Source organism: Mixophyes fleayi, chromosome 6 (genome assembly GCF_038048845.1).
Source record: "Mixophyes fleayi isolate aMixFle1 chromosome 6, aMixFle1.hap1, whole genome shotgun sequence".
Lineage (NCBI taxonomy): Eukaryota > Metazoa > Chordata > Amphibia > Anura > Limnodynastidae > Mixophyes > Mixophyes fleayi.
Window position 1 is genome coordinate 50,855,177 of NC_134407.1, and position 12,749 is coordinate 50,867,925.

General features: G+C 38.6%; 1 protein-coding gene across 2 annotated transcripts in view; it reads left to right on the forward strand.

Moving 5' to 3' along the window:
- The first annotated feature begins 1,274 nt into the window (after positions 1-1,274).
- Positions 1,275-12,749, forward strand: part of PKD2L1 (polycystin 2 like 1, transient receptor potential cation channel) — a 61,436-nt gene continuing 49,961 nt past the window's right edge. The window contains exon 1 of one of the 2 annotated variants that reach the window (XM_075216450.1): positions 1,275-1,346. Coding sequence is in view for 1 of the 2 variants with exons in the window: in XM_075216449.1 (XP_075072550.1) it covers positions 10,347-10,368 (22 nt within the window). In the remaining variant the exon portion in view is untranslated. Of the gene's footprint in view, positions 1,347-10,295; positions 10,369-12,749 lie in introns of those variants that run through there. The other variant, XM_075216449.1, reaches the window with a different exon arrangement.

The following is a 12,749-nucleotide window of genomic DNA, read 5'->3' on the forward strand; positions in this document are numbered from 1 at the left end:
AGTAGAACAAATCTTTTTACTAACACTGCATGAACTATTCATTTCATGAAGTGTGTTAAAATATGTCTAGGAACAAATGCCATAAGAGTGGGTACATATGGCTGCAGCACAAAATTCTACCACGTTGCTAAATAAGTAAGAGTAACAGCTGCATTTGGATTAGCAGGTTTCTAATTTTCAATTTCATAAATCGTTATTGTGAAAGGAATTTTCAGATTCATGTGCTGCATTTCAGGTCATAGCGGAGAACAAGGTTGCTTATAATATAACTGCTGGAAAGTGTCCACACATTACTCCCATACCTTCCAACATAGCCTATTGCACCAGGAACCACTGATATGTCTTTCAATGGGTCCGTTAGTTAATGGAACCCCACATTGTCCGGTTGGCTTGTGGTCTTCTTGCCATCCCCTTACCAAGCACTGTGCGCCACTCTGCAGAGTAATACAGCCATTGGCAGATTATAATAGAGGCAGATGTAGTGACTGCATGTGGTCTGGAGCTCCTGGACCCATGTGCCTTTATGTGGTGAAAGTCCTCATTGACTCCCAGCTGTAAAATGATAAAAGCCAGAATCCCTAGGACTTCCCTTCAGTGCGACCCTCTTCCTGATACATTTAGGAAAAGGGTTACACTTTTTTTATTATGTTATCCACACTGACCCCATGAAATCAGGACCATTCAGGGGGAGGCTGGGCTGGGGGGCAGGGGACATCTGCCCCCTGGGCCAGTCCTATAATGGACTACTTTGGCATGGGCCACCTGCATTTTTATTGCTTTAAAATGTTCCTAATAATCTGCTGAGTTGTGTCTTGCCCCGCGAGCTAAAATTTGCCAGCCCTCCTCTGGGACCAGTGATGAATCATTTTTCATTGCGTTCTAACTTTCAGAAAGAATGCAATGCTACTCTGCCATTTATTTCAGCTACAATCTTTCACCATGACATCACCATGTCATGTGACTACTCCAGTCCCGGTGCACTGTACATTGTATTGGATCAGCCTGAGAAGACGAGTAGCAGGTGAGATCATGTAGGACATAGATTGGTGAGGAGAAGGTCATGTGGGGCACTGACTGGTTAGGGGGACACATGTGTCGTACAGACTAGTGTCTGTGGGGGGAGCAAGCATTACTCTTGTACACAGATCCTAGCATTAATTTACTGTTTATCCTACTTATTTTCCAGTTGAAGCATGAGGTCTGTCTTGAATGCTGTTGTAGGAGCTGCAGTAACAGCAGTTTGGGGACCCAATATCACAGGAATCCTCTAAAGTCAGCACCAGTCAACCATCTGAAGTAGAATATACTTTGTGCATGATGTCACCTGTGAAGCCCTAGTCAGCAAGGTACTCTTATTACTGATTGTGTGAATGATTATAGCACAGGTTATCTATATCATCCAGTACATATTGAGTGTAACAACATGTGAGCAACAGTCTTACAGTATCTTTGTGTGTATTACAGTTCATCTAAGGCCTAAGAAACTGTAAGTGATCAATGATGGTTGGTGACCTGAATGAGGCCTAGATCAAATAATGTTTATGTGCACCAACAGGTAAAGGCTGCAGTGATTCCTTGGACAATGCAATATGAACTAGATAGCTACAAGACCTGTAATTGAAACTATTGTTATTATTTGCATCAGTGGTCAAAGTGGGCTGGTATATGGTGGAATGCCACACCGCCACTTTTCCTGCAGCTTTGATTGTAAAACGATCAAATTCCATTCACTTACATTTTCCATAACACCACTTCTCAATTTCAACTTTGACCACTGGTTTACGTTTGGAAGCAGGGCCTATAATTTAATTGGACATGGCTCCCCTTAATTTGTTAGCCTAAAGTTTTGTTAGGACCAAGTTTCCATTTGGTATGATTCCCGCTGATAATGCTCTGGATTACTTTATAGGGTAAGGGGAACTTCAAAACTTTATTAAATATCTGTTGCTTATTGCTGGCTGTTAAACTCGGTCAATGAATGTCCTCAAACTAATGATTATCAAAATAATATACACCACTGTGACTGTATGTCATGAGTTTTCAACTCAGTAGGAGTCTCATCATCATCAGATCTTATTTCTATGACACCACAACATCTGCAGTACCGTACAATCAACAAAGGATAAATAAAACAATATAACAATATACAAATAAGTGAGGGGCAGCATTAAGAATAAATTCAGAAAAATCAATACAAGAAGAGACAAAAGGAGAAAGCAACTACATTAGAAGACACAACAGAACAAAAGAAATCTTACAAGAAGGACATGGAGATTAGAGGTAAAGTGGGCCAAGCTTGTGAGAGTTAGCATTCAAGAGGAGCAGAGAAGCAAATGGAGACCGTAGGGGTGGATGGAAGCAACTGGAAGAGGCAGGTGGATTGAGACGAGGGAGTTATTTCGGATGGTCCGGTTTAGCAAATGGAGACAATAGGGGAGGAGGAAATGGAGTAGGGGCAGGTAGAGTAGGAGAAGTGAATTGCCTTGAGGTGGAGTAAGCAAACATGAAAAGGTGAGTTTTGAGGGAACACTTGAAATATTGGATGTTGGGGATGTGTGGTCAGGTAGGGCAGGAAGTTGCAATGAAGGAAAGCAGCTCAGCAAAGTCCTGAAAGTGGAAGTGTGAGGTGGTGATAGGAGAAAAGGGGGAGTATTTCTTGTCAAAGCTGGAGAAATATATTAGGGAAAGACATTAAAGAAGGCTTTGTAGATGAGGGTAAGCAACTTGAAATGTATTCTGGAGGGAATGGAGAGCTAATAGAGGGCTTTGCGGAGAGGCACAGAGAAAGTGGAACAGCGGGAGAGGAAGATTTGTGATTCAACATTCAGGAAAAATTACAGGGGGACAGACATGTGATAGGCCAAAGAGGAGGTGATTGCTATAATCGAGATGTGAGATGAAAAAGTGTGTGCAATGGTCTTGGTGACATCCAGGGACAGCAAAGGGTGAGTCTTGGCACTGTTGAGAAGGTTTAGGATATGTTAAGTTTGAGGGAGCGTCCAGGAATCCAAATGGAAAAAGCAGAGAGGCAGTCAGGTGTAATGAGAGGAAAGTAATGGGATGGAATTAAGGCTATGGGGCGGTAATGGGAGTGAAAGGCAAGGTCGAGAGATGATTTTGTGACATGATTAACGCACGCTTGAAGGTGGAAAGGAAGATGCCAGTAGAGAGGGACAGCTTGAAGAGATGGGCTAAGTGACTGCAAGTGCCAGAGACGACAGAGTGAATGGGGTAGGGGTGATCCTGGTCAAGAGAGCAGATTGAGGGGGAAGAGCAGGGGAGGAGTGAGAAGACCTCAGATTCTTTGACAGAAGGGTGGTTGGAGGGTTTGAAGTGGGCGGGGTTTGAGTTATTTGAAGTGGTACTGTGAAGTATGGAATTGATTTTCCCCTATTATTAGTCGATTATGTAAGTTAATATATATAGTGTGTGTGTGTGTATATATATATATATATATATATATATATATATATATATATATATATATATATATTACAAACACACACACACACACACAGAAGGGCTGAGCAGGGACAGGTCGGGCTGGAGGGCCCATATGATGTAATATGGTTATAATTTTAGACAAATAAACAGGCTGTGTGCACAACAGATGCACACAGCTTTGCCTTCATGAGCAGTACAGTGTAAAGTGTGATATACCTCCTAACTGTCTTTGCAATCGGACCGAATCCTGACTAAGCGAGAAAATGAGAAAATCACCCAAATTCGGGACTGCCACACCAGATTCAGGACAGCTGGTAGTCTGTCCTGCTCTCTCCTACCTGTTCATACCTGTAGTTGCTGGTGTCTTTAGTTGTTGCTTGTTTGGATACTGGAATGTTGGAGGCCTTATTTGGGGAAAAAATGGGTGCATGTAATTTAGAGAACTCCAACCACCCCCAGCGTTAAATCAATACCACCCTCATTTAATAGGCCTCCCTCCAGCCCCAACATTTAAATAATAGTATTCAAATTTGATAAATAGATTTTTTTAAATTGACATAAAATTACATAAAATTAATAATACTCCCATTTAATAAATAAACCATTTTCCCACCCTCCAAACAGTCCCAGCAATAAATTAATAACATTTACGTTTAATAAATATAGCCATTTCCCATAATTATTCCCAGCATTAAATAATTCATATCCACATTTAATAAAAAAAAAAACCCTCCTCTGCAAACTCAACCCCACATTCAATTAATAGCCCCAAACCACCCCAGCATTAAATTAGAGGTCACCTCCCCTCATCTTAAATTAATAGACCCCACTATTAAATTAAATAGCGCTACCATTACCCCACAAATAAATTAATAGCCACCATTAAATAATTGGCTCCAACCCACAGTCCACCATTAAATTAATAGCCTACCTCAAACCCAAATTACAGTAGTGACTGCCGACCCTGGCAGTGAATGCTATATTAATAGCATTTAATTAATAATTTTATTTTTAATAAAAATACCTATTTCCCTCAAACTATCACTGGCATTAAACAATTCTTATTCACATTTTATAAATAGACCTCATTCTCCCCAAACAGCCCCACATTCAATTAATAGCTCACAAACAACCAAGCATTAAAGTAAAGGTTACACCACCTCATTTTAAAATAATAGGCCCCACTATTAAATAGAAAACCAATAAATTAAATAAAATAGCACCCACATTCTATTAAGACCCCCCTCCCTTCCCTCACACATTATATTAAGACCCCCCCTTACCTCACACATTATATTAATACCCCCACCCCTTCCTTCACGTATTATATTAACATAGCCCCCCTCCCTTCCTTCATACACTATAGTATAGTAAGACCCCCCCTTTCCCTCGCACATTATATTAACACAGCCCCTCTTCCCTCACACATTATAGTATAGTAACACCACCCCCCTTTCCCTCACACATTATAGTAACATACTAACCCCCCTTCCCTCACATTTACCTTGTTCCAGCCGCTCTGTGTAGGAGCTCTTGCCACTCTGCACACATGTGACAGTACCTGTGATGTGGTGCGCGTTCCATGTGACACCTGTCAGTGATGGGGCTGGGGGAGGGAAGAAGCAGGCACACATAGGGGGAGGGATGGATCATTAAACCTGCAGCACTCGAAGGTAGGTGGCTGGTCCTGGGCAAGGAACTAACCACCAAGAACTATACTGACCCTACACTGGCACCCTTTTAGAGTACCTGGTCCAGTGCGCCCCTCCCCCCCTTAATCCATTTCTGGTTGCGACATGGGAGAAGTCTTGTAGGTGTGAGTGAAAGATGGTTGTCAGAGGCGAGGCACAGCTCAGAGGTAGATCTAAGAGGGTGTGAGGTTGAATATTTCGAGATGACATTTAAGATACAAGAAGGGGTTTTAATGTTGAGGGCTTTGTAGATGAGGGTGGGCAACGTGAATTTGATTTTGGAAGGCATGGGGAGCCAGTGTATGGATTTGCAGACTGGTGCGACAAATGTGAAGCAGCAAAAGAGGAACTTTAGACTTACCACGACATTTAGGACAGATTGAAACAGAGATAGATGGATAAGGAAAATGCCAGATAGAAGGTGGTTGCAGTAGTCATGGCGGGATATGATGGGAGAAAAACTTTACAAAATCATGGAAAATAATGTTCTTAATAATTTGCTCCTAGAAGGTACTCCTTTTTCAACATGTGTATGATAATTAATGGTAGCGTTAATATGGCAGCCCAACTCTGTATGGATACATTAAAACATGCCAATAGATCCAGTTGAGAATAAATAATGGTTATTTGCTAAATTTACTTTTTTTTACTAAATATTTGGGAGAAATAAGTCTTATTTTCACATTAATATGGCTGATACAATAGCCATATGTTTATCTGAAATTAATTTAAATTTTTGATTTAAGTCTTATTATGTCACATTATACTGGAGACACAATTTTACAACATTGAACAACAATAATAACAATAACAAATTAATATTTTTACAGGGAGCCTGGGATGAAAAAAACAAAAGTAGTAGAGATTTTAATACCCCCTAATGTTTATGACAGACAAAGATATAAAAATTAATTGCAGGAGGCAAGAGGAACTCTTCTAAACATAAGAGCACAAAAGCAATAACAGGAAAACCTCAAATGAAATATATGTAGCCATGCTGTCACTGGAGCAATTGGTTTCAGGGAAGAGATGAGGTTGTTTGCTTGCTTAAGTATCGGAAACACTCGAGAGACAAACTCAAGGTCACTGACAAGAAGCCTCAATGATTCCAACATTATTTATAAAATTACATTTAGCAACATTAGAAACACAACACAATAGCTTGGGCAGACTAATGTTGACATATTGCGGGCTTGTATTTCTAGAGCTGATGTTCATTCAATTTGTGGTTGGATTACTGTATGTAGTAAAATCTGGACATTATCATTTGTTCACTTTCAACCTGTTTATGCTGCTGACATTCCAACAGCTTTTATTCTATACAGTCCTTTTCTTCCAAATTATGTCATTATAGATAATATAGTCAATATTAAAATTACACATGTATAGTGCATAGCTTTAAACATTTCAGATTGAAACAATTTCAGATTGGGACAATTTAGGTCGTATCCCGATCAGACAAATCGCACCCTAATTCTTGCATGCCGAACACATATCTAAAGGGGTCACACCATTTTTAGAAATATATATGCTCCTTTCCACTGCTGAAAATGGGAATTGTTGCCATGTTATGGCATCCACAGAAGTTTTTTGGGGTTTTCACTTCCTTGTATTACTTTTTTAGATTTTAATTTGTTTAATTACTTTTTACCCAGTGAGAGTGTGAAGAGACACCCATATACTCTAATAGGTATTCCCTATTGTCAGCAATAATAGAGAAGCGATAATTAGATCAAGTTCACATGAATTTATTAATGTTGCCTGGCAGGGCACCGTTTTCCTGGGCAGGCGCTGACTTCTGGAATGGCCTCATATGCTTGGGCCAAGGACGGCAGGTTTTCAGGAGGGGAGATGGTTTTTAAATCAACATCTCTTTTTTTTTGCTGTTGGGATTTTTTTGGTTTTTTTGTTTCTATATACCTTTTTTTTTTTTTTTTTTTAAATCCAGTATTTTTATGGGAATTTTTCAAGATACAAACACACCAAACAACAGAAGAAAAGAACAGAAGAAAAGAAAAACAATCGCATACATATCAGAATTAAATGACGCAATTTACAAGATTTCAGTAAAGCATAATAACAGTATATGTGCTATACTCATACAGGATCATACATCGTAAATGCTCATACATAGGCAGCCTCGGACTGGCCCGCCGGACAGCCGGTCAATCCACCGGTAGGCCCAGCGGGGTTGAAGCTCCGCCCCCTCCGTTGTTAGGGCGGAGCTTGATGTTGAACTTTGTTTAGATGGCGGCGGCGGTCACATCTCCTGTAACCACACTACCGCGCAGATGCAGAGAGCCCAGGCGCGGTAGTGTGTTTTTCAGCAGTTTGAGCAGGGGAGGAGGACGTCCTGATATCAACATACTGATCCAAGGTCAGTTTGGTCATCATAGGTTCATGCAACACTGGACGCAATAGACCACGCCCCCTCTGACGCTGCAGAGTTTCCCCGGGTTATCTGAAGCCCAGCCAGTTTGATCGTGGCTGGGATACAGAAGCTGGATACTGCCGTTTGATCGAGGAAACATATGGACTGAAAGATACCTTTTTAACATACAAAATGTGAGTGTTTTTAACCCCATGTTTTAACTTAATAAATAGAGAACGTAAAACACCATGAGATCTTTCTCTGTTCTCTCCCTGGTCTCCCATATGTGCACTCTGGTGAGGAGAAGAAACAGGTTTAGAGGGGAGTAAAAGTACATCGTGGTGGTGCTTTTTGAAGCAAGAGGACACATTATTCAAATACTGTATGGAATAGAAAAGGTCACATTGATGTAAGTTTACCATCTGGGACATCGGTATAGGTGGAACTAGAAGACCAACATCCTTTAATGACTTTGGGACCGTTTTCCCCTTGACTTATTCATTGACCCAATCCTTGTGTTTCTTTACCCTTCCCCCATTTGCGCCCGTCCTTTGATATTTATATTCTCTTTCATACAACACTGGCAGCATACCAGCATATATGGAATAAATGTGACAGGCTTTGGATGGGCTGTATTCTGTTCATTTTTTTGTTTTTTAAAATTTCCCTTCTCAACAAGCATTCATTGGTGAAGTACGCAACCGTAGTAGCACTGATGCTGTGTGTATGGTCTTTGACGAGTGGCATATTCTGTAAGAGTCCTTAAAAAATAATTATAACAAAGAGTCATTTTAATAATCAGACTGTGTATACAAGATCTGGCAAATGAAGGGTGCTTTTCATGTAGTCTAGTATTCCAATTGCATCCAGTTGAAAATATAATCATTCAGGGTTGTATAATATGTTGGTCTATATTGTATGTTAGTGTAGAAAGGCACATGCATAGGAGAACATAATTATATTTATATATTTTTCCTTTTGCCTATTGTGCATTCTTTTTGATGGTTGTCCTGTTTAGAATTTAGGGGTGATATAGTGAAAGTATTATAGGCATATATCAACCGTATTTAAAATGAAATTAGATGGATTTCACTGAGATTAGTTGAGAATTACAATCACTTGTTTTTTTATGAATTGACTTTTATTCCAGGACATGTCACAGCAACAACAGGTTGGTAACCATTGTACTAAAAAATTAATTGTGCAGTTTATGTCTTCTAATTGATGATGTTATTATTTGGTTTGTGTAGCCCTTGTAATGGCTTTTAATAAGCTCAATACATGATGGGCAATAACAACATATGAGGCGAGGGTTGGAGGTAACCAAATGATGCACTTATCATAAGTAACTGTCTTGGTGCATTAGGAGACGACAGGAGCTGGTACTGGAGTTTCTTCCAAACCACAAGTGTTTTATTAATGGGTCCCATGTAGTTCCCTACCAGTAGAATGGGCAGGGTCTAATGCAAAAGGTGCACATTTAAAATAGTGCTATAAGTTGTCCTCCATAGCCTGACCACACCTCCTTTACTGGCCACACCCACTCCTAAAGTTGGCCACACCCCAATATAGTGGGCCCCTATCACTGAATTCCCCCGGTGGGCCCTTCATGCCCCAGTCCGACACTGTACATAGGTATGTTACACATGCAGGGTTTACCATATGGACTCAGATATTTATTATAAGAACTGCGGGAGCCATACCTTTACGTACTGGAAGCATCTGAACTAGATGACCTAAGGTAGAATGGAGACTCTAACCATCTGTACCAGATATTCTCAAATTTCTTCATTTTTCAAGGCTGCGATGATCTTCTCTTTTTTTTTTTTTCCTTTTTTTGTTAGTGCGCATGCACCGACTGAATAGTTGGTGCATGCGCAGTAACATCCTTGCCGGCAAACTGCAGGATGATTGACAGGAAGGGATCACATGATCCCTCCACACATGCGCAAAAGTTTTCAGATATGTTAATGTACGCCAGCTTCAGATGGCGCCAGCTTCAGATGGCGTACATTGACATGTTAAAAAAAGAGAAAATTTTCTCTAGTTAGCCTTTAATACATAGCGGTTCTGAGCACTTCCCATACACTGTTATGGGGAGTGCTCAGAACAACGATAGGAAATGCAAAGCAGCAGATATCTGAGATATCTGCTGCGATGCTTCAATAGTACATAGTGTACTGTTGTTTTCGGGGGTTTACCACAGGAAAAATGCTTGGTAAATAGACCCCCATGTGTTTTACAGAACATTTATAGAAACAAAAATAGACGAAAATCCATCTTACTTATTTATCTTTATATATTATTGCAATATACTATTCCATGTTTTTCTATCATAGTATTTCCAGCTTTTGAGGTAAAAGGGAAACTCTCCTTAAGGAACATTTCCCTTCCATGCAGTTTGCACTCTTCCATAACTCAGATCCTGGTTTACATGCTGCATCTCCTAAAATTTCCTATCAATAAAGATATAACGAGGATCCACAGGACAAGGCCATTGTTTCACTACTCTATCAAGTTGTATGTAATAACAGTTATCAGGTAACACTCCATAAGTGCAAGCATGGGAAGCTAACACTGCAGTCCACAATATGTTTTTGGTGTTAGATAGGCAATAAATTCACTTATCACATGGGGGCTCTCACACACAAACAAAAACAACGAAAAAAAGGTTTCCCGCTGCCTCCTTTACACAAGCAGCTCAGTTTCCCTTCTGGTTCAACCATTGGCGCCCAATGCTCACATTAATGGGGAGCTCCTCCCACTCCTCCCTCCCTCCACCCAAACTGCATCTCTTCCTCCTCCCTCCCACTGCATTACCTGGGTGGCTGAGTACAGTCATGCATGCTGTGGTATATTCTGGTAGGTACAGTATGTAGGGGCACTGGAGATCATATATTATGCTGGATTTAATTGGGGTAGTAGAACATTCACAATTCAAAACTTAACAGACCAGACTGAGGCAAAGTGCAGCCTCCATCTTGTTTTATTTGTGAAATATATTCATTATTATTATTATTATTATTAATATTAATAATAATAACATTTATTCATATAGCACAGCATACTCCATAACACTTTACAATTGGAGACAAACACGGTAATAAAATAAGGCTGGGTATAAAAGACAGACAAAGCGATAAGAGGGTCATGCTTACCATCTGCAGGTACTATCTCATCTATTTTATGTGTAAGAGGGGCCGTCCTCTACTTGAGTCAGGGTTAAACTGAAACACTGGATTTTACCTTGTTCCATATACAGAACATATTATTGTTTAGTATTTTTTGTCCTCTTGCTGTTTACTCTGTGGATCATGTTACCAACTGTCAGATTTGTGTCTGTTTAATCCTTCTACGGTGAGGTCTGACGTCCTGATTGGTTTGGGGCACAGCAATGAAAATAAAATAAAATACTGCACCTCAGTAATATTGGTACCAAAAAAAAGATGGAATTATTAATAAGGGCTTCAATTCTTTCTTAATCACCATTGGTGGTAATCCTCAGATAGGAGGGAAACAATAGAGAAGGAGGAAAAAGGGTGAGAGAAAAAAAAAATAAAACACACTCCATATAAAAGCCAAAAGATGTTTTAATATTAATAATTATCATATTAGATCAGATAACCTGCATCACTTATAATGCTGTTTGACTCAAAACTCAGTAAGAGAAGTCTGTATTGTGAGCACATATATTACCAAATTAATATAATGACATACACACTCAATATACACAGGTGTATATATACCTAATACACCAAGGGGTAGATTTATCAAACCTCCTTACAAGTACAAGTGGAGGTGTTGCCCATAGCAACCAATCAGATTATAGCTATCATTTTCTAGAACATACTATGGACAACACCTCCACTTTTACTTCTTATAAGGTGTAATAAATCTACCCCTAAATCTAAAACCTGATAATGCTAGAAAGCGATTAAAAGCTGATATCTATGTAGTCAATTAAATCCAATAGATGGTGGTACTCAAAAATGTACATACTCCGATTATGCATTATCAGTGATAGTAATCCTGAACAAATCTTGAAGGAGATATAAATAATAGTTTGGCATTTACAATAATCATGTAAGTATAATGTGTGTGTGTATGTATATATATATATATATATATATATATATATATATATATATATATATATATATATATATGTGTGTGTGTGTGTGTAGATATATGTGTGTGTGTGTGTGTGTGTGTGTATATATATATATATATATATTACTATGGAAAATAACAGGCAGAAGTAACAAAAGGGTGCCTGATAGTGTAGTATGTCGATATCACATGAATCTTCCATCATTTCCAACCATATATGAACATATAAACAGAAGAAAAAAACAAACAGTAGTATAGTTATGGCACTAGTGTATGATCTGTAAACAACACTAGATAGCAGAGTACCAGAAAGAATTCATAAAAATCAGCTGCAAACTCAACATCTGTCAGTCCTGGTCACTCCAATGCTTATTTCAGGAACCAAGGAATAAAAGAAAAAAATCCCATATAGTGTAGTATTTTTTAATGAATGCGGTTTATGAATTTTCTTCTTATATCCGGTACGCATATACATCACCTATGGGTTTTTGGGGTTATTTCCCAGGAACATACTACACTATCAGGGCGCCCTTTTGTTCCTTCTGCTTGATATTTTCCAGATTCTACATTCAGTGTACCGTCTGAAATTTTGATGGAAGGCTGCCACCTCGTATGGAGGAAGTGTTTTCGGTGTTTATGGACATGTGATAAATGACTTTTCATTATGCACTGGGCGCCCTTGTTTATTTCAGAATTTATATATATATATATATATATATATATGTGTGTGTGTATGTGTCTATATATATATATATATATATATATATATATATATATATATATACACATATATGTGTATGTGTCTATATATATATATATATATATATATATACATACATGTGTATGTGTGTGTGTATGTATATATGTATGTATATATATATATATATATATATATATATATATATATATATATATATATATATATATATGTGTATATATCTCTATCTATATGTGTGTGTGTGTGTGTGTGTGTGTGTGTTTATATGTATGTATGTATATATATATATAATACAGTAGCATCCAAGACAAATCCATGACACCGGCACCTTTTTTTAAACATTTATTGACAAAATATCACATTTGAAAAGAAGCACAAACATGAGAATATTTACTCATATTTAAAACATATCGGG